A 22,608-nucleotide genomic window follows, 5' to 3' on the forward strand; every position below is an offset into this window, starting at 1 on the left:
TTAGTTGGCAACATCTGAGCACCAGTGATGCAATCCTTAATAAAGGAAAACCTGTAACATGGCTTAAAATATCCTGCCATGATATTGTGCCCGTAAGAATATGTGGCCAAGTTGTAGTTACAATCAGATAAGAAAATCTTAAACATGGGCAAGATTTTGGCAAGAACCCTAAGTGCCATCTTCAGCAGATGGGCAGGGAAATCTTATTTGGATTCCCACTTGGAGAACCCATCTTACCATCAAGCTAGAGGCTGCATAAAGACCAGGTAAGCTTTACCTAAATCAATATCACTCTCATTTACACCTTTCCCAGCATCACCACCAGTGAAAATTTTCCTCAGCACATCTATTACTCTACCAGCCCAACCCACTGCCTGTCTTTAACTCCACCTTATTCTCTTTGCACCTAACCAGGAATAGGAAAACCATTTTATTCTAGCATTCATTTTTCACCCTCCTCTCTCTCCCTGCGTAGCTCCAAGGTCAGCATCTCCTGCAGTATGCAACTTTACTGAGTGGCAGGAGCTGTACAGCAGACTGACAAGAGCCTCGACCATTTAACTGCTGCATGAGAGCTACTGCTAACATCAGGGAAGCCATCCAGAAAGGGCACTACTAGCTTCACTTTACTGCTGTTACTTGGAAAACCTGTGACTAGCTGTAGAAGTATCAAAGTCATCCTTCAAATATCAGGTGGGCAATATTATGGTGTGCTGGAACCAGAAAGAAAATTATGTTTCCTCTATAGAAAAATTCAAACTCTGAGTAGCCTGTAGGGATCCTCCCTCTTTATCAGGAGAACTGCACCTCCACCATTAGCAGAGAGAATTTTGTTGTAACCTATTCACATTATAAGCCACTCTTTGGCAGACAGAGCAGTGCTTTGACTTCCAAGCATTCAACAGGAGATCGTGTTAATGAAACTCCTTAACCCACATCGTTCAGGTGGGGAGCAATTCGCTAACATGTGTCTCACAAAGTCTGAGCACCACATTAGTGCTGGGCCCATCTTCTCTGACACAACTTGACACTTCAGTCATATGTTAAGCTCTGAAGCATCTGTTCCATAATAAACTGTTCTATGCTTGCCAAGAACCTAAGCATTGCCTTTTGGATGAGTATTGCTAAGTTGCAAGCCATAATTTAATACTCATCTGACATTGATGGTGACCCAACGTTTAATGGAGCTTAATGCTCTTCTGATGCCACTGATTAAATTATTGCTCAGTAGTCCAGTTTCGTAATCTACAATTTGCAAGGAAGCAAGACAGATACACAGGCACTGTCTCCTCTCACATCAGTGAATCAGTTCACTGGCAGGGAAAGGTTCCCTAATTGAAGTTAAGGTAAGTACACTACAATGCATCATTCGTCAATACAGAATGTTGTTCAGATGCTTTAAGCTAATTATATCATTATGAAAAAGTAAAGCATGAATTATTCCCAAGCGCAAGGGGAAAATATGGGTAAAAGCCTTGACCCAGCATGTGCAATGACTTCATAACGTCCTGAGCACTGTCCAGGAAACTCAGTGCTCTGGCCAACAGGAGTTTCTATTCATTTTCCCCCTGCTAGGTTGTTTAACAGTTTGGTCACTGCTTAGACACAGCTGTGCAAACAATCTTTCAATGTTTGGCCTGATGCTATTGAACTCCATCCCAAAACGTCTCTCCACTCCTTTCTGCACATAGGATGAGGAAGGCTAATTTGAATGTAGAGGACTATAGGCTTTCATAGTCCAACTTAAATCTGTAGATCTTCACACTTTTGAGCTTTGAAAGAATTTTAAGAAGTAAATTAGCACATTTCAATTTATGTCTAATACAGTTGGTAGCAACAATACTTTCTAAATCGTCTGAAGAAGTTCTGTTCCCATCTTGAGGAGGAAAATGCTCCGTGAATGCGCAAATGTTTTAAAACAGTTAAAAACAATTAAACAAAAGCAATGAGAAAGTAATGTTTTAAAAATGCCTCAGATAAGAACAACTAGAAGAAGTTCCTGAGAGTACAGACATAAAAAACAACAACTGCTTCTTTTAGCTTCCCAGAAAGTAAACCTTTCATCCCAGATAAAACAGGGGAACAGCATCAGTACACAAGTACTTTTGCAGAACTATTCATTGTCATGTTATTTTCACAGCTACTGGCAACCCAAAAACATACCACCCTCAATAAAGTAACTAAGGACTAACTACACACAAATCAAATGCTGGATGCTAGCATGAATGCAATACTAACACTGCAGAAATAAAAAGGTCAAAATCAGAAAATCCCCGGAGTAAGATTTCCGAGGTCTATGTACCTCGGCTACACTGCCGTTCTCAAATATGTGCCTCATTTCTGAGAATGTACACGATTTTCACTTCAAGCATGTCAATATTGCTACTGAAACTAGAGCAGATCACGCTAGTGCTTTATGTAAGTGTGAGCTTGCACATCTTATCAGGTGATGAATCTTTAGTTCTAGAGGAAAGTTGTGGAGTTACTCTTGTCCCTTCAGCTGTTAGTGGGCAGAGACTAAATAATTTAATTGATATTATGGAAAGCATAATTGTCAGACCTAAGTATGCCCTTTACAGTCTCTCTCAGAAATTAACGTTATTATCTCAGAATATTGTGAAAATCTCAAAAGCATCAGCATTTGGAGATATTAAAGAAAAAGCTTTTCCATTAAATACACAGTATTAGTCAGTGTAATATATAGAACGTGTTCCAAAACTAATTCCAATATGGTTTTATACAACCGTAAGGCCTACTGACGTCTTCCTTTTTGTTTTTGGTTTTGTTTTGGGTTTTTTTTTTTTTTATCCAGAAATGCTTTACTATTGGTAGAATAACTCATTCAATAACTCAAGAATTTCCATTTTTTTCTGAATTTGGTCTTCAAGACTTTTCCATGCTGCGTGTTACAAAAAAACCCACACCAAATCAGCAAGTGTTTTGAACATGCAACGGCTGGTAATTCAATTTCAAGGAGTTAATCTCTGTGCAGAACCTCAAAACCCAAAACGTTGCCCATTGGAAGAAGCTCTCCAGCTCAAACCCTGCACTGAAATCTCAAGAGGCAGGGTCCCAGATGTCTTCTCATGAGGTGCTTGCAACGTCTTAAGGTTTCTGAGACCTTAAGACACTTTGCCAAAGATGAACATATTTTTAGGATTCTACAAGCTGTGAAGTAGATATAATCCTTCTTCCCTTTTGTAAAGAAACATTTTCTGTATTGTCAAGCCCCACCAACAATATTTACTTCTAATAGTAACTGACCTTTTTGGTTTGCATCTTACTCTTCAACTTCACCTTCCCCGCTGTTTACCACCAAGGTTACAATTCAGCCAGGCCTGCAGAGAGGTTGTTTTTTCCCTCGCTGGATGAAATAAGCTAAGCTCCAGAGAGAAGTAGATTTTCTTCCGCAAACCCAATCCTCATCACTCAGCATCCTCTAAATGCCAACAGGAAAATTTACTCCATTGGCACGCAGGAAAAACATAACAATGTATTGTTTTTCTTGGTCAGGTTTTCACAGTTACCCCTGAAAGAAAACTTCACCCTGCAGCATTTGTAGGAAGTAAAAGTCTATTTTCCTGCATCTCAGCTCTTCCCAAGACCCCTGACAGCAGCAGTTGTCACCTGTGGTCCACTGTCTTTCTCCACGGGCAGCTGTGGCGAGGAGAAACAAGTGTGTCTCAGCCCAGCCCCAACTCATCGGGTGCAAGTGGAAATAACAGCCCCCAATAAATCACAACAGTCACCTCTCTTTCATCCCTGATTCCCACATGCAAACCTGCCACTATTCCTGCCCATCCATCCCTTGCGGTGTGGATACATTGGGCCTCTCACTGCATCCATTCCAGTTTGGAAAGACTTTGGTGTGACTACTCTCTCTCTGTACCCAAGACCCATCTGACCTCTGCTCAGAGCCTCCCCACCTGGCCAGTGGGATGGCCAGCCACCCACCCCCCACCAGCCTGGGGACGAAGCCACAAGAAGCCATCACCATCTTCTCGCTTTTGCTCAGCATTTCAGCCTCTTCCCTCCCTGTGGGATGGGATGGGATGGGATGGGATGGGATGGGATGGGATGGGATGGGATGGGATGGGATGGGATGGGATGGGATGGGATGGGATGCGCTGCTTTGCCACGCGCCCACTGCCAGGGTGTCGTTGCGGGTACAGATCTGCTTGCGCACTCATGATTAGCAAAGCTGGCAGAAATCCTCCTAGCATGAATGTACTGTGAAGACTTTGCCCACTGTGGCATGGGGCAGGTCTTGGCCATTTAGAATAGCAAAAAATAGAGGTTGATTAGCAAACTTTCATTATATTTTCCATGGTGTTCCCTTCAGAGTTACCTGGAATATGCTATTAAAAATGAGCGTTTGCTTTTAATCTTTCACACATTCTGTATTTTTAGAATACAAATACTCACATGAAAATTATTTCGATTAAATATCAATTTTGTGCAAAGGAATAGATCTTGATTTAAGGAAAACGTCCTATGATTATGGAGCCCTGAAGGAATCAGCTGTTTTATTTTACTGTTATTTGGAACTTTTTGAATATCAGGCTGAAAATATAATAAAAGACTGTGTGTCAGTATTTTGAGGATTTCTGAGGGTTACAGATTTTCCTTTAATTTATAATTGACAGAGCTCCTTTTTAAAGTTAGTCAGAAGTCTATTCCAAACAGCTTTTTAAATAGCTAACTAGTACTAGAGAAGAAAAAAGCAATTCAATGAATGTGTCACTGTTACAGAATCAATGTTGTATCACGCTTATAATAATTCATTAAGTAGTAGACCTTTAGAAGATAAGAAATCATTAGTTTCAGTCATGAGTAAAAGTATTCACCTTTGCACCAAACACTGAAAATGCCCAAACATTAAGAGGCAGTAAAAGAAAATCTTTTAGGCTTCTGCATGACATTTAGAATTATTTTATTGCTATTTTGAGATTTCAAGAGTTTAAAAACATTCTTTCAGGGAGAAGAAAATGTGGTTTGCTTAGGCCAGTAATCACAACGCTTGAAATCGCTGAATCCCAACTAAAATTGTTAAAGTGCATTTTTTTCACTTAATTACAAATTAAAAAAAAAAAAACAGCACTGCACTAGTGACTACTGCTAACAACAAAAGACATGGTGATTAAACGTTTCATGTCCTTTAATAGCTAATCTGAAGTGCTAATGAGTGTTCAAAACATGACAAAAATGTCAATTGTTGAAAAGCTGCTCGCTACACTGTAGAGCGATGAATAAACTTGACTTTTTCGTTTTGCTTGAGTCAGAACCAGAACAGAATTGCAGACCTGGGAGCTTAAGCACCGGGTGTGCAGAGTTGCTCTTCATAGGACTGTCTTCCAGGACTTCTTGGGTGTCTCAGCTCACGCCCACCTCCCGAGGAGGACTCTTGACTTCTCTTTGATCCACATGGCCCATGCTTTTGCACAAGGGCAGCCACCAATTTCAGAAACCTAACTCTAATTAAAAACACAACATTAAACCCCCTGTGCCTTCTACTGATTAACCAACCTGAAAGAGGTTTCTTTGTTAACTGTGAGAGTTTACCGTGTGTTTTTTATCTGGATGCGGGTCTGTCTCACGCGCCAGGCAATTTCACCTCCAGTGAGCACGTTAACAATCCATGAACGCTGCAGGGAGGCACGGGGCTGTGGCAAGAGATGCCACTTGCCACCGGCCCCGCGCCAGCACTGCCCCGGCGCCACCACAGAGCCGCCGGCACTAGCCTCGCTGCACCCACCCTGACCGTGCTTGTAGCTCAGGAGCTCGGCACCCACATCAGTCACCGCACAACTGTGGGCCACAGCCAGAGCCAGAGAAGACCTTCTTTTGGACCCTCTACCAAAAGCATGAAGCGTCACCAGCTGCTGTGATCTGCCTTGGCGTATGGTAAATGCCATGAGCATTTTTCGTAATATGTTACCACTAGGAAAAGAAAAAAGAAAGATGGTGTAGAGTGTGTTCAAGACACATTGCATTAGTTACTTCATTTTCTTTAATTTTTATGTTAGAGTGGGTTGACTTCTTTTCCTACCAGTCTTGGTATTTTAACATTGCCAATTCTTTTATGCAAACTCAAAACCAGAAAAGACTTAGTCTCAAACTGTAAGATTATATCATTTCAAATTTTCCTTGAGAAAGTCTGTAAATACCCTTGAAAACATTCCTTTAAAAGACATCAGAAATACTGGCACAAATAAAAGCTAGGACTTAAAAGAATGTAAACATTTACTGTGATGTTACTAATAACTAGTATTCTTCAAGACCCTAACTGGTATTTTGAGCTTGTTTTAACACATGAACATACTACACAGACTCACCAAGTGATCTGTTAATCTCTGTAGAGCACTGTTGAAAATCTTTGAAGTCCTACTGTGACCTAACTCATAATTGGTAACTTACTGAGCAATATGTACTGAAGCCCCTCCTGCCCTTGTAACAAATGGATGCAGATCCAGCCGATGTATCCAGCAACACCACGCACCAGTACTTTGTCAAAGCACTGATATTTCTCATACAGCTTCAAGGAGCTTCTGAAATAGATTTTTGATGGTGTATTTGTTTATTTTTCATCAGCACAAATTTGTTTTGTAGTGTCTCAGTTATCATTGTAACAGTGATAAGCGTTGAGCAAGATCAAAGCAGACCTATAGTTTATAGCTGGCAGGAATTTTACACCAAAGGGTTTCCTACTGCTCAAAATAATTTAATCAGATAATCTATATGAAACGCAAAAACTTGCAGTACTCTTCCTTCTCCTTCTGTTCATACGTTGCCTCTCTTTTCAAACTAGGTTACACAGGGCCTACATTTTACAGAGCCTAAGACAACAGGCACCCATCCGGTTGGTTTCTGGCACCAAGCCTCTCCCAAAATACCACGTTGCGAATTACAAGCACTCTCTCCCCTCCTACGTTCAGTCAGAATAACAGCGAACCAGATGGCAAACTGTGATGGCTTCTACTGCTCAGCCGGAGGTACGCACAATTATCATTTGGTTACCACATCTCTTCCTCCAAATAACCTACGCAATAACTCACTTCACCTTTTCCATCATGCCATTCAGGCTGCAATGTCCTCGGTGAATGATTCTCTACTTAGGGATAAAGAAAGGTGCCTACTCAAGCCCCTCTTCATCCCTTCCTTTTGGGGAGGTGGGAGTGGTTAGTCGTCATTTTTAAGACTCTTGTATTTGCAAAACAAACCCAACTTGTTCTTCAACAGACTCAGCAACAATATATTGAATAGAAACCTCATTTGTGAAATTCTGAGCCACTAATAATGACTTTTTTCCTTTTCAATGTGCTTCAGAATCAGCACCAAATCAGCACCAAATTATTTGTCAAGGAACTGCTTGACAGCTCAGACAAAAGTTAATGGTGTTGTTAATCCTCAGCCCACGCCACAGCTTTTGGCACAAGAAAAAGATAGGTGGAAAAGCAGGGTACACATGATTTGTTAAGAAGGTGGCTGCATCTCAACAGTTGATCCAGCTTCCCAGCTGGGTGAAGTTCCTCAGATCTCCAGGTCTCAAATCTGGAGTGACAGGTGGCATGACAGTCTTCAAGTCCCACCTGTGCACGCTCGGATCCATGTGGAAGAAATCAAAGTGCTGCAACACGGAGACCACTGGAAAAACACACAAGGCTTCAAATAATCTGAAGGGCATCAACCAACACCGAGTGCCTAAGAAAGTACCAACAATCCTGCCTCTTCACTAGAAGGCGGCATTTTCCCTGCCTGACAGCTTTTAAAAATGTTGCTAGCAAAGGTGCACCACGTGTTGTAATGATTTCTTTACTTAAAACATTCCCAAGTTTCATGTCTCAAACTAAATGTCCCTCAACTTGGTCTTGCCATAAAGCTGAGGCATTTACACACAGAGAACAAACTGTATCTTATGATGCTAAACAAGACTGAAAATGTTTTCTGTATTAATGATTAACAAATCTTTGTATTTTCAAATACATAAAACGCCTTAATACCTTATTATTTCTAAGTTACACAAGTCCAAGACAACAATGTTCTACAAAAACAACATCAGCAAGAAATGAATCTGTCAAAGAGCAAACAATTTCTGCCTACCAAACACGATATATGGAGAGTAATATAATGGAGCGGTTTTAATTAGCTGGCCATATAAAGCTGTTACAAGACAAATTTCTTTCATTAAAAAAAGCAGCCAGTCAGTTAGAAATGGTTCAGTGCCCTTAAAGTAAAGATGATGCAAGGCATCTAACCTTCTCCCTCCCCTGTAATGAGGAGGAGCCAGAGGACTTGGGATAGAGTGGATGATGAGCAGCCTCTTCACCTTCCACCAAAATACTGGTAACTCCCAAGTAACGCAAACAATACAGAGAGTCCAGCAACATATGGAGACAAAAAAGCAGCAGTAAAAAAAGAACCATTTTCTACTTTTGTTCAGACATGTGGGATAAGAGTTTCTTACAAAATGAAATGTAGGATTTTTAAGGCCTTCCAGAATTGATACTGGAAGTAATTGATACACAAAGTTTTGTGTTCCAGCAAAAAATGGTGCCTCTAGCAGCACCATACCCACAGCAATATGCTATTACTTTGCATAATGGCTACTTAGTTTCAGCACCAGATACTACTGCTTTTGGTTACTCAGTATGCATCCCCTTATTACTGAAGAACAGAAATTTTCTTCATTACTTGTTCGGTTTCGTTTTCCTTTTATTAGTCTAAGAGAAATACTTGCTCATTAGCAAAGGCAATTTCTCTTTCCTACGGTTACATCTCACACCACATGGCTCCCGAGTCAAGCACTTATTTTATACATGCAATTTCAAAAACGTTACTAGTATAACCTAAAAAAAAAAAAAAAAAAAGAATTTATTGTAAAACAAAAGTGACTGAGAATGTGTATGTATACATAGTACCCCTTTTTTCTCCTCTCCACTTAAATTACTCTGCTTGCCACATCATACTGATGTATCCTGACATGTTGTCCCCACTTCCCCCCTTGCTTCGGGCAAGCAGTACACCCCAAAGAAGGGCTATGCCAGCTCCTCCTTCTCCCACAGGGGCCAGAGGACACATCAGAAACACTGGTGAAAAACCCACTGAACAGATTATTAGCAGAGGAGTTACTCTGCCCAGGCCCACGGAGAGACTCATGCACTTAAAGACAGAAATTACATGCCAGAATTTAAGACTACAGTCATTAGAAGCCACTCTTCATCTTTCAGAGCGTGATCGCAGACAGTTTTGTCCAATCAAATTAGGATGGAGACAGATCCATCCAAATCCTGTCTTGCTGGGCACACCAGCCACACGCACACACACATACACATGCACACACACACACCAGCCAGGATGCTCAAGGTATTTAAGAGCGCAGAGAACCCTATGCTCCAAGCCCTTGTTCCCAGGAGTATTAAAAGATACTGGACAAAATGAAGAACAAAACATAGACAGCCCTGAATGCAAAGGTGGGAATCCAAGATGCCCTTCTGCAGCTAAATGGGGATTCGCTGAACAGCAGTTTCTTATTTTTAACATGGTTTTGGGAACAGAGATTGCAAGATATTGTATGAATGTCGGATTGTTCCCCTTCAGTTCAAAACAAGTAATTGTTCTGGGATGGGAAACTGTGGTTTCTCAAAAGACAAACATCCCTTCTTGCTTGTTTCATTAAACTGGCAAAAGAAAATTTAATTCAAATTAAGAAAACTCATATTCGGATGGATCCACTGGAGGAAAACAATTGATATTTATGTGCTGTTGCCACTTTGCACTCATTACAGGGGCTAATGTTTTGCAAGACACATCTTTTAAACCTTACTAAGCTTATTATTTACTATCTCCTGACAAGCATGACTTCATTTCAAGAGCTGGCACGTATCCCATTGTTAGAATCTAATCTTTAATAACATGTCCTAATTAAATATGCACGTTTAATGCTAAAAAAAAAAAGCTAAAATTCAGAACAAAACAAAAAACATTCATTTGACTAAACAAAGCAATTGGATTAGAGCACATGAAGCAAACTTAAATAAAGTCACATATGCCACAGCAAAGTCATTACAGGAAGCGGGGGGGGGAAAGGGTAAAAAAAAAAAAAACAGGCAGAGAACTCTTTATAGCTGGCCCTATCCAACCTCTCTGAACTCCTAGTTAGTTTACTTCCCATCTGTTATACGACAATAACTTTTAAGAGAGTACATACAACAACTCATCAAAAGTTCATTCAAGTCAGTTGTTCTTATGATGCTTGATTACACGCAAGAAGAGTGTATTCTTCTAGCGGAGCTACATGGATTTATTTTCCTCAACACTGATAGCTGATTTTTACCATTAAACCATTTACAATTTGCCATTTAGTGCTGTTCCACAGTGACTTAAAAATCCTAAAGTAGTGAGCAGTAAACAAAAACAAATGACCTCTTGAAAAAAAGCTATTTCTATCTATTTACTCATTTTTAAATTACTATAATCTGGAAGCTATTTTCTTTCTAGGGAGTACAGTCATAACATTTCACATTATTGGGATGCTTTGAACTCAAAAACTTTGAGCTACAACTTTGTGAACTGCCATAACACTCTCAAAGATTCTATTAAAAGTAAATTAGATAGATCTGTAATTTTAGAAACAATTTTTTCATTGATTGAAACTAAATCTCGACACACATCAATCTTTTCCTTCAGAGGTCTCATTTTAATTCTTTCTTGAGGTGAATTATGATTTAGTAAGACTGATCAAAACATTCTGTAGGAAACTCTTTACAGTATTTGAGAGCACTAAAGGAAAGGGTACAGGCTTAAGATTTAGCTTTAATTCTTAGGATAAATACAATTCAATTACCTTGTAAGAGGTTGTAAGAGGTAGATCACATTACTGAACATATACAAAGTGAGGAAACCTAATGAAATGACAAGCCAACATTACAATTCCTAGTTGCTATTTAATTCTGCCTGTTAGTTGAATTATTTTCATAAATATGCAACTGAAGAGTTATGAGCGTGTTAATTTTTCCTTTGGATCTAAAATGTCACCATTCTCACTATAGCCTGCAATATATTATCAACCAAAAAATGAACACTTTCTAAAATAAGGGTCTTTTAATTTTATTTTTTTTATTAACAGACTGGGCAGCACAGTTTTTATTCAGCTTTACTTTCTTTTCAGATAGAAAACAAATTTTCAGTTAATCTTTGGTTTTTTTGAAAGAATGCATCACATCACTATCAAAGTTATCTTTTCAGCTATTCCATTACACAGACAGCACTCGTTCCCCTAAACAGGAGTTTGCACAGATCTGCAGAGGTGAAGAACATTCAGGACACCGTATCCTGCAAACTCAAGCCCCCGTTTCACAATCCCTGGCATTCGGATGCCCCCAGCCAGCCACCCACCGCACACCACTGCACCCTGCTTCAGAAAGCAACAGTTTCAGGAAGATGGATGAAACCCTATGATCTGATAACACTACCCAAGGCAGCCACTAATTGTCCAGTCTGTTCAGGTTTACTCATTCATATCGCATTAGCATTAGTTACCTCCAGTTCGTAATTGAATAGTTCAGCGCAGCTTATAGCGAGCTGAGAGACAACGGCTAGGATGGAAGAAAGAAACTAGATGATGTCCAAACAAGTAACACAAAAGGATTTTATTGCCCAAGACTGAACAAGCAAAGAACCAGTGAGCTCCTTGTAAACTAACTTTTGTAAACTTTTAGTAATTGAAGTTACCTCTAGCCTTTTGCAACATATTTCATCCTTCATTCATCTAGCGAATGCTACATCGTACATGGGGTATATTTTCATTTTAAAAGTGGTTTGCACCAAGTGTTTTGTTTTTCCCAAGACCTTGGGTTGGTAGGCTAGTAAAACCATTCTCAATACTGACATTTCCATCAGGGAGATGGCTGTCACTCCTTCATTAGCTTTGCCACGACTCTTCAGCTGTCTTACTCAAGCCAAGGTAGTTACCAGGAACACTAAATCCTTTCCTTAAAAGGAAAACAAACAAACAAAAAAAACCCACAAGGAAACACACTAATCTTAGGAATATAGAAGTTTCATGATTGCATATGCAACATTTTACTTTCTATAGTTGCTTAAGGGTGGCTTCAATCATAACTCATGCTGGCGTTCAAATGCTATGTCAGTAATGTAATTTGCTAAAGCAGACACTTAAAACAATCTTTTGAGGGCTATGAAATATCCAGCCCTTTTAAAAAATGAGTTTATTTGCTCTCAGGGAGTCCTGTCGTATATCTAGCTTTCTTATTTTTCTAATCATAAACTGTTCTTCTTCCTTCAAACATTCGGATTGACACTTATATGGAAATTCCTTATGTGCGATGATTACGCTTCCAGGCTGAACCTCTCTCTCAAATCCACACGCAGAGCATGACAAATTATTCACACTATGCCGTGCTCTTGGACTCAGCTATCAGGGCTCCAGAAATAGGCTTCTGAGCACAGACTGCATTAAACAGCTAAGATCCGCATGGTTTAAAACATACAATGAAATAACAGCTAAAGTAAAGAAAACTACATCTGACTTTGAAGTCCAGTACCCAACAGCAAAATTACTGATCACAGGTATTTTCAAGAGGACTTGTGAGGCACAACACTCAAGACTATAATAAAAAACATAAAAAGAAATTTAAGAAACTATAAGCCTCCACACTTTAGGTTAGACTAACATGTAGTTTAGTTTTATTTGAAAATATTTAAAGACCACAATATCTGAAAAGGGCAATAAACACTTCTCCGAAAAGCAATAATGACCATGCACTTACAGAAAGTTTTGGAAACAGGTATAAGCAGACTATGAAAATAAAAACACACTAACAGATTTTTTTTTTCATATAAGCTCTAATAAAACAAACTCTCCCAAAAAGAGCCATGCTTGACCTCTCAAGAGAAACGGAAACAAAAGGCACACAGTTCTGTCCATAGCAATAAAGCAACAATAAACAAGCCAGCCAGAAGTCAACTGATGCTGAACACTCAAGGAGATATTTTTTAGATATTTCACCCCATACTTTATTCACACTTCAATCAGACTAATCAAGAAGAAAATTGTTATTTGCTTGGTGTTTAAAAGGTGTACACAAAGCAAGACAAGAGTAGATTCACAATAGTTGACTGTACACAAGTTATTTTTTCCGAGAGTAACTTCTACTTAACATTCAGCAGGTCCCTTCACCACTATTTCTTGAAAATCTGAAAGAAAAGAACAAGAAGGGCACTGCACCTTGCGAATTAAAATATCATCTGTGTGAAGGCAACCAACAAAACTACAAAGTAATTAAAGAAGGTGAGGAAGGTGCATGACAGCCATGGATATCAATGAAGAGAATCCAGTTACAAAGATTTTAATTATTAACATGGAATTTAATTGGACTGCTAGAGTTAACTCTCCCACTACTATGAAGAATGCCAGTGAGCCTTCAGCAACCACACCTGGTCAAGATTTCAGGTTGACATCTCACTGAAAACACTAAGGTCTCTCGTCATTCCCATGAAGGATTTCAGTGTTGACCCAGAGGGAAGAATGCCATCTAGTGAATTACTCAGACAACACCGGAATGTTCCACCTATATTTACCTGGCCTCATTATGCAGAGGAAGGTTTTCTTCACCTTCTTATTGACGTGAAGATTATCAGGAGAGAAGGAAAAGAGAGAAGGAAGGGAGGTCAGAGAAGAAGAATCTATTTTAAAATAGGTCATTTATAGCTGTAGCTATTGGCAACTGGCGGACCTGGACAAACTAAAAATAAATTCTACACTTTAACAAAAACAGTAATATTATAAACTTCTACATGGCCAACGATCATCCTCTGTGGGAGGCAAGAGCCCTTTAGAGGTGACCCAGCCAGCTGCTCAGCAGTATCCGTGGGTATGTCCATCCTGCCAAATAGAAGAGGGCCAAGGAGGAGGTTTCATCATTACCCTGGCTCATACACACCCTTACCTCCCACCCCAGCACTCTTCCAGATCATTTTGGCCTTTTCGCACATGGGGGATTTTGTTCCACTGGTGGTACTAGACCAAGCGAGGCAGGCACAGCCCCATCAGTGATATCTGAAGTTATGGGAAAACGGCTTATATACATGCACAGCTCCGCTGGACATCCACTGACCACCCACAGTAGACATCAGCAGAATCCTGGCAGGGGAGTCTTCACAGCATTCACAAAGCAAAATTCAGCATTACCAAATAAAGACCTTATTCCACTTAAATCAATGGATGTTTGATGCTGATGCGAGTCTAAAACTATTTATTAAAAAAAGCTACTTGAACCTTTAATTTAAAGGCTCAATTAATTCTCATCAACTTTCTGCCCTCTTGTTCACACAACAGAAAAGGCATAATACGAAAGTACAGCACTTTGCATCCCACTGTATTAAAGTAATACACTTCAGCTGAATATAGTTTAATTATGGCTTACTCTGGTACACATATATCTTAATTAACAGTTTACTTGGAAAGTCCCACCATATGGTACTGTAGCAGATGTTAATCATGTTAAGGCCAAACACTTTGAAATTACTGTTCTAGGCACTTCATCTGAGGTACCAAGTGCCCTAAATTTCTACTTAAAGGATAAACTGGAAATGCTGAGCACCCTACAAGATCACACGCACAGCTATTTTCTCAAAGATAATATTATTTGGCAGATAAGTAGAACAAAAAGGGCTAGATTTTCAAGCCTCCAATGCTTTCCGATGACTTGATACAGAGAGTGCTAAATTTCCTTTGCCTAAGAAAAATGCCTGCACTGGAAACCTCAAGGGAAAATTCATCTACCAGACATCTGCTAACCCCATACACGGTGAGGGTGAAATGTCTGTATGAGTGGATGCTCAAGTAGCATTCCAGATCTACGGTGCACCAGATCAGCAGACTTGTGGCTTTCAACCCTTCACCCTTCAAATGCAGGAAAGGAGCATTATCAGGAGCTTAAGGATGCTCGCTCTTGGACAGTCAGCTATTTGAAATATAAGAGCAAATGTCCTGCTAGGTCCAACTGTCCCACAACAAGAAATTAAACTCCCTTGGAAGTGCTGCAAGTAGGTTCACGTAGCAGTTGCTTTCCTCTGCCTTTTGACCATAACATAGGCCTAACATTGGGCTCCCAACCTTTTTCTTCTTGAAAAATACAACTCATCTCCATCTTCCTACTTCACCTTTTTAGAAAAAGCAGATGCATTTGAAAAGCTGAAAGAGATGAATGAAGAAAATGTAGCATTTCAGAATTTCATGACACAACCCTTCCAGAACTGGAAATTTTTTACTAAGATATTTGGGAATCCTTATCCTACAGCATTTGCCCTGATAACTATTCAGTTTCTAAACTGAAGGTTTAAAGGTTCCATTAAGTAAATTATTGAAGCAGTAAGTGTGATAGTAGCACAGTTTTGTTTATTTGAATCTAGAAATCTAAAGCTAAGTTATCCTGCAAAAGGTGAGGGGGCTTGCTACAGGTGATCGTTGATATGGTTATCCAATGATTTAAAGAGGCAATGGTAACTTCTTGGGGAAAAAAAAAAAAAACAAACAAAAAACACAACAACAAACCAGCAGCTACATAGCAAGGAAGCCTGAGGAACAAGCTTTCTCCTTCTCCTGGTTGCATATCTTTGAATGCAAGCCTATACATGAAGAATTTTCCTAGGAAACAGCTTTTCCCTCTTCCTCTGGAAATCGGGAACAAATGTTACTACCTGACTCAGAAATACAGTACAATCAAATGCTACAGTAACTTTACTGAAATTAAATGGTTATGTACACTTCTGAGGATCAGACAGAAAGGCTAGACCACTTGTCACTTCAGGTTTCACAAGATAAAACTGCCTGTTTTATTATTGTCGGAGCACTAAAGGACAACTATTTGCAAAGATTCTAAAAATACATCTGTATATATATATTTCAAAACACTCATCTGAAAAGTAATCTGGTTTATATCTCTGCCTTGCAAAATTCTTGACACCCATTAACCAGAAAAGGCATTTGTAAATTGCTTGGTTTAATATTGCACTGTGCAAATAAGTCTGAATAAGATCAGAATATAGAGCTTCACTGAACTGTTGCAAAAAACCACTTGAGAAAACATATTGTGAGGCCATATTTAAACTAACAGATGTTTCAGAGGCAGAACAATATGTTCAAACAAAATAAAGGTGTAAACGGGCAGCGTTAAAAGAGCTTCACAACTAGCACATTAATTTCAGTAGCGAGTGAGATTGTTTCAGCCAGGAAAGCTCCCTCCCGAAAAGATCATTAATTTAGAAATGAATTCTCACGTTATGCCTAAAATTTAGCTGCATGAACTATTTGCAGAGTGGCTGTTTATGTAACATTGCCTTTGCTATGGCAACACCCAGGCTGTTGGGCTTTGTCACATCCCAGTTGCGATTGCAGTTTCATTTTCTGCTGATAAACAATGGCAGGACAGGTTTTCTAATCACAAACCAAGATGCTCTAAAACACCTCACCGTGACTGATGTGGTGGTGGCTGTTGATACTGCTAAAACTCCTAATGTCAGAAGGGCAAGCAGAAAGCGAGAGAGCCACAGGAAAAATAAACAAGCCACAGAGAGAGATCTTCCAGTGCTGCTTTCACGACAGGTTTAAAGCTGGAGACCTTTAAAGTTTGGAATAGCGCAGTCTGACTCTTGACTATTCGTCTTCGCACAAACTCCCCTCTCCAAAAAAGATCCTCAAGTTGTCTTACTGAAATTCTTATTACTTTCTTACAAATGGATTAACTATCTATAAATTTAAAAGTTCAGGAGTTTATCGTAATTGGGGTCCAACTATGGCATTATTTCATATTTTTCTACAGCTTTTCTTGCTAGGCACTACAGTAAAAGCCATAACTCCATTTAACAGCATCACTTCAAAGCTAATGGAGTACTATATGTACCCTCTGATACTGCAAAATTTCAGTTTGCTTTTCTTGGGAAGAAAAAAAAGTTATAATGCTGACATTGTAGAACACCTGATCTATTCCACATATGGCACTTAGCAAAGACTATTCAAGTTGATGACTGTTTGCAGCTCATCAGTCATCTACATGAGCTTCACAAGGAACTAAAGTTTCAGAATCCAAGTATTTTTCACACTCTTATATATCCAGCTTTTGTTTCCATGAGACAACTCAGCCTTTTCCATATTATTTCTAACAGTCACATTTGTTAAGGGCCCTACCAAAAGCAGTATGAAGGGAAGTACCGTAAGAATCAATAAACAATTGAAAAAAAACCAAAAAGATGGACAAAATTGAAAGCCCGAAATAAAGCACATACATATGTGCAAGTACAACTTCTCTCTACCGTGAAGTCGATGCTCGCAGGCCTTTGTAGCACTATAGTCCAGCCTACACTCCAGAAAAAGCTCTCTCCTAAACTCTGTCCATAACAGTCTTCTTCAGACAAAGCCAAGGCAAAAAATGAGGTAGGCCTGATGATGACCCTGAATACAGGAGTCATCCTTACTGTTCGTAAGACCTAAATCCATTTGCTAGATCTCAGCGCTGCAAGAGGGTTTATGCCTTCACTGACGAGCTCCTCTGTTGCTACCTAATGGTTCAGGAACTGCAGTAGGACCTGGGTGTTGCCACAGCTGTCCTACACCTCTACACACAGGAACAGGAGTAAAAGGATCCCCATGGTAACTTTTTTTTAAAATCACTGTTAAGTTTCATTTTGTTAAGAGTCTTTCATTTCAGAGCATTCCCACAAACTCTTGCATTTTCTTGACAAATAACACGCAATTCCCTTTCCAGCAAGTGGAGCACAGCTGTTGGCAGTCCATGACGACTCCATGCAAACACACATGCTGCTGAAAATGGACAAGAACTTCTCTACATGAAGAGCAGGCAGAAACTCAGTTCTTAACTCCATGTAATATTCAATTATCCAAATGGGGAACTTTTGCACTCTGCTTTTGCTTTGTTAGCAAATTCATGTTTCTCCTTCTCTTCCTCCAGTCCTAAATATTTACATCCTTCTAAACGCTGGTAGACTAGACTTTACAGATGTAAAAAGACCCCATTCCACTAGAAGCTTTCAGAACAACTCCATGCCTCAGATGTCAGCTTCTTGACTACCATTACAACAGTTTAAGCTGTATGAGCTTAGTATAGGCACTACAAGCAGTCATTCAGCAAACAAAAAATAAATATTTAAGCTTTGTTAGAGAAAGTAATACCTATTTTTCTAAGTGAATTGCCTTATGAACAGATTCTGCCATTGAGAGATTGGTACTGAATTAAAACTAGAATATTATTAAAAGCAGCAACTCCTTATCAAACTACAGCCGTTATGAAAAACCTCAAACAAGAGAAGTTAAATTATAGGACTCAGTTAAAAACATCCTGATGCTTGGAAACTAATTACGCATCTTTGAGTTTCCTCAGCACCTCAGAAATCTGAAGCATATCTGACACGTTCCCTTCCTGAGTCAGAGAAAGCCATGACGTTCGATGGCACTCCTCTATGCAACGTGTCATCGTATTGCAACGCAGCGGTGGAATCCACACGTGTCCTCCAAAGGGGAGGCAGAGGAGGTGATTGACACAGTTTCAGCTGACTGATCCATGCAGAGCCTTTAAAATTAGTACTAAAGACATGAAAAGCAAAATAATACACAGTTTCAATCAATTTAAATATTCATTTTATCCTCCACGTACAATATGCCATCCTGTGGGAGAGATGAGCTAATCCATCTGCGCTTTTCCAGCTCTATGACAGTTAATCTTCTGTCGGTGGGTTCATTTTACACCATACAGAAACTCACATGCTGACACAGGCTTCGCTCATTTTGTCCTTTTCGTTTGCAAAGTTTTAACTGGTACTTTGGTCCACGACTTCTTATTGTATACGTTTTCCTAGTTCGAAATTTCGGTAGTCGCTTATTTGCACAACTGATTCCAGGTATAACTCTGTATCTCAGCAGCGTTAGAGTCCGTAGGCTATTAAAGGATCCATAGATCAACTGTGCATCTCAAGGAATTAAAAAATGAGAAAATATTGGAGAGACTGTTATTTATTCCAAGAATTCCCATGATCTTGAGTCTGCTCCCTATCCAGCCATCCAGCCCAGAGCTCAGCACTTTTATCTAACACTTTGAAGTGGGAATACTTTCCCTGTCTTCATTTCTCACATCTTTAATATTAGGCCCGATGCTTTATCGCTGCCCTGAACAAAATGCCACTGAGGTAATGGCTCTTTTGCCTAAATAAAGAATTCCAGACAGGGCCTTTTATTGCAAACGTTCAGGTCATACCAGTGAGACCATCACAAAACACTGAGAGCAATAAAATCTGAAGTGTTTCATTTCCCCTTACTTTCAGATAACTGTAAACAACGTTAAACAGTAGGATTTTCCTTTTTCAGGAAAGATTTTGCTTTGAACACTGAAATCTATTTTGAAGAATGCTCCTTACAGAGCTGCTCTGAATAGGCATATTACGTAGCAGGGCACTTACTTCAAGGAAGAGATTAAAACCGAGTTCGACATTTATAATTCTGTAAAATAACCCCAGTAAGTCAACAAAATATTCTCGCATCTTGAAGTTTAATGCAATTTATGCAACCCAGACTCGACTGTCGCTAATGCAAAGACCACTAATGCACTGACCCCAAAGTTCTCATGACAAAGACACGTTCATGGTTTACTCATTGAACTGTCTTGGGTACCTCTTAAAACACAAAGAAGCTATTTTTGAGACTTTCAGAAATGTAATTTGTTGGAAACAATGTGTTGAAAGCAGCAAAAGAACATTTTTTCACTCGGATTTCAAGAACTACGTTTGCAACACCACAAATGGTAAATGAGGAAAACAAAGTCATTGCAGCCACGACCACTTGCCCTCAACCGCTACTGTCCTTCCTCCAAACTCGGCAAGGTGTGATCAGACAGGACCAGACCTGCCCACGGTTGCTGCTCCCACTCATTTCCAGGCTCAACTTCTGAAACTATAGCGGCTATTCTAGGTGGTTCTCCTCAAACCGCGCTAGTCACAGGCAGCTTTATCTCTTTGCACCTCACTCTAAATGAAGGTTTATCTGCAATTCAGAATACAAAATGAAGAATTGAAAGCTTGAAGCAACATATATGTGTTTGCTCAGTAAAAATGAAAGTACTCCAGAGAAACAAACCAGCATTCGCACCAAAATAAGCAGGTTATATACTAAAAAGCAAGCTTCATAATCCAAAAAATAGGCATGATTGCAGTAACTGCTTTTTTTGTAAAGTTCACATAATTATTTTTAAAAACGGATCTACAGTTCTATGCGTTAGCCACAGGTTTCTAATCACAAACCTTTATCCAGCCTCATAATTTTTAATGTTATCATTTAGTCAGCCTGTTGTTTTTAAATAACTGACTTTATATTGATACAATACAAAAGCAGAGTATGCAATGTACTTCAGCTGTCATTTATGAAAAGTATTTGATATATTATACTTTCGAAGCATTTAAAAAATGCACTATCTGCAAATTCATTATTTTATCTGCATTCCCAAAATATGGGGGAGGTATCTCAGTATCTCAGTCATTGACTTGAAAAAAACTCCTACACGATTTTTTTTTTTCTTTTTCCAGAAGTAAAAGTGTTGGAAGCTAAATAGCTGTAATAAAACATTTTGAAGTTGATAAGCGTTTGCTTTTAATACTGACCATCTGTAGCTCCTTCAAGTTTTTTATTAACGTTTACCAATTTCTTAGGGTATGAAGTATCGCTTTATTTTTTGTTATTATTATTTATTTTTTGTTATTATTATTATCTCCATCTCATTCTATGGATTGAGAATGCTTCAGAAACAGCAAAACTATGTATGTTACTGAATATAATTATAACTCAACGGCTATAAATGCCAGGATTGAATAACTGAAAACATATGTTATATGCCTGAAATTTTAAGGATGATGAAACTGTCATATTAGTAGCACGCAGCATGTTATAAAGAACTCCCACAATGTAGCAGTTGTTCAAAAGTTGTACCCATCCGGTCATTCTATCTCTATAAAAAGATATATAATACTAGACGGCGATTTATTCAAAACACAGCTGCAGCCTAACTTAAAGGTAATATTAAAAAAAAAAAAAAAAAAAAGACCTTTTTAAATTACATTGTTAAATCCATGTCGGTGCACGCAGAATAACAGAAAAGCATTTCCAGAAAGTTCAAATTTTATTCTCATTAGACTTTATTTTGGGGGAGGACAGGTGAGGGAGTGGGAGACGCAGAGCAGCAGCACAAACACACGCCAGCCCAGCGGGCTCTTCCAGGCTAACGTAAATCCTGGATCTTTAAATGCCGCCCTTGGGGACCGGGATGGCGCCCCCAGCCCCACGTGTGGGTGCCCTCGGCCCGGCCAGAGGAGCGGGCTGGGCGCCCTTCGCCCGGCGAGGCGATTTCACGACGGCGGGGGCGGATGGGGGGTGAGGGGGGCGCGGCAGCCCCGGCGCTCCCGAGGGCGCGGACCGACCCAGCGACCCCGCCGCCTGCGGAGCCCCCCCGCCCCCTCCTCCCCCGCGGGGCGCGGTTCCAGCCGTGCCCCCCGCACGGGCGAGCGCCCCACGTTAGGTCAAACTTTTATTTGGCGAGTCATTTCGCTCCGCATCTGCCGGGAGCAGCCGGCCGCGCTCCCCGCATCCCCTCGCTGCTGGAGGTGGGGGGGGGACAGCCCCATCGCCACACCGCGGCCGCCGCCCGGGAGCATCCCGGGCTCCCCCGGGCACAGCCTACCCCCCCGTCCCTCCCCATCCGGCTTTACGGGCCGCCGGGGGTCGCCAGCCGCCCCCACTCCGCGCCCGGGGGCGGAGGGGGGAGCGGCCCCGCGCCCCGGGGCAGCCCGGAGCCCCCCGGCCCCCGCGCTGCTCCCTCGCCCCGGCAGCGCGGCCCCGGCAGCGCGGCCCCGACGGCCTCCCCCCCTCCCATCCCACCCCCTAACCAAAACGTGGAGGGAGCCCGCGGTGCCGGGAGGCGGGACTCCGGCGTGGGGGAAGCCGCGGAGCTCTCCGCACCTGCGGGGATCAGGTGGGGGGGTGCGGGGGTGATGGGAGAGGGGCACGGCGCAGCCCCGGCGCCGCTCCTCACCTTTCATCCAGTCGACGACTTGGCTCGGCGACCACTTACTGACGGGCTCCATGATGAGGGCCATGGGGGGCTCGGGGGCGCGGGGCTCGGGCGGCCGCCGCTCTCCGGTCGAGGGGCGAGGCTGTGCGGAGCAGCGGGACGGCGCTGCCCGGAGCCCGAGCGACAGCGGCGGCGGGAGGAGAGAGCCGCTAAATCCCCGCTTGTCTCCGCTCCGCTCCGCTCGCTCGCCGCCTCTGTGCCTCTCTGGGGATTTCAGTTCATGTTGCCGGCTCGGCGGGGAGGGGGAGGAGGAGGAGGAGAAGGAGAAGGAGGAGGAGGAAGAAGGGGGAGGAGGCGGTGGCACGCTCCAACGCCTCCCGCCTCCGCGGACCCGCGGGCAGCGGCGGCGGCTCCCTGCCCCGCCGAGAGGTCGGTCCCCGGGCGGTGGCGGAGCGGGGAGCGGGAGGACCGTCTCGCCTCGGCTCGGCCGTGCCCGGCTCTGCCCGCCGGCTCCCGCGGCTCT

General features: G+C 41.4%; 1 protein-coding gene across 1 annotated transcript in view; it reads right to left on the bottom strand.

Moving 5' to 3' along the window:
* Positions 1-22,170, bottom strand: part of CNKSR2 (connector enhancer of kinase suppressor of Ras 2) — a 218,047-nt gene extending 195,877 nt beyond the window's left edge. The window contains 1 exon segment of the mRNA XM_086608968.1: positions 22,107-22,170. Within this exon segment, the coding sequence (XP_086465094.1) occupies positions 22,107-22,170 (64 nt within the window).
* Positions 22,171-22,608: the final 438 nt, after the last annotated feature.

Source organism: Tauraco erythrolophus, chromosome 1, assembly GCF_009769465.1.
Source record: "Tauraco erythrolophus isolate bTauEry1 chromosome 1, bTauEry1.pri, whole genome shotgun sequence".
Lineage (NCBI taxonomy): Eukaryota > Metazoa > Chordata > Aves > Musophagiformes > Musophagidae > Tauraco > Tauraco erythrolophus.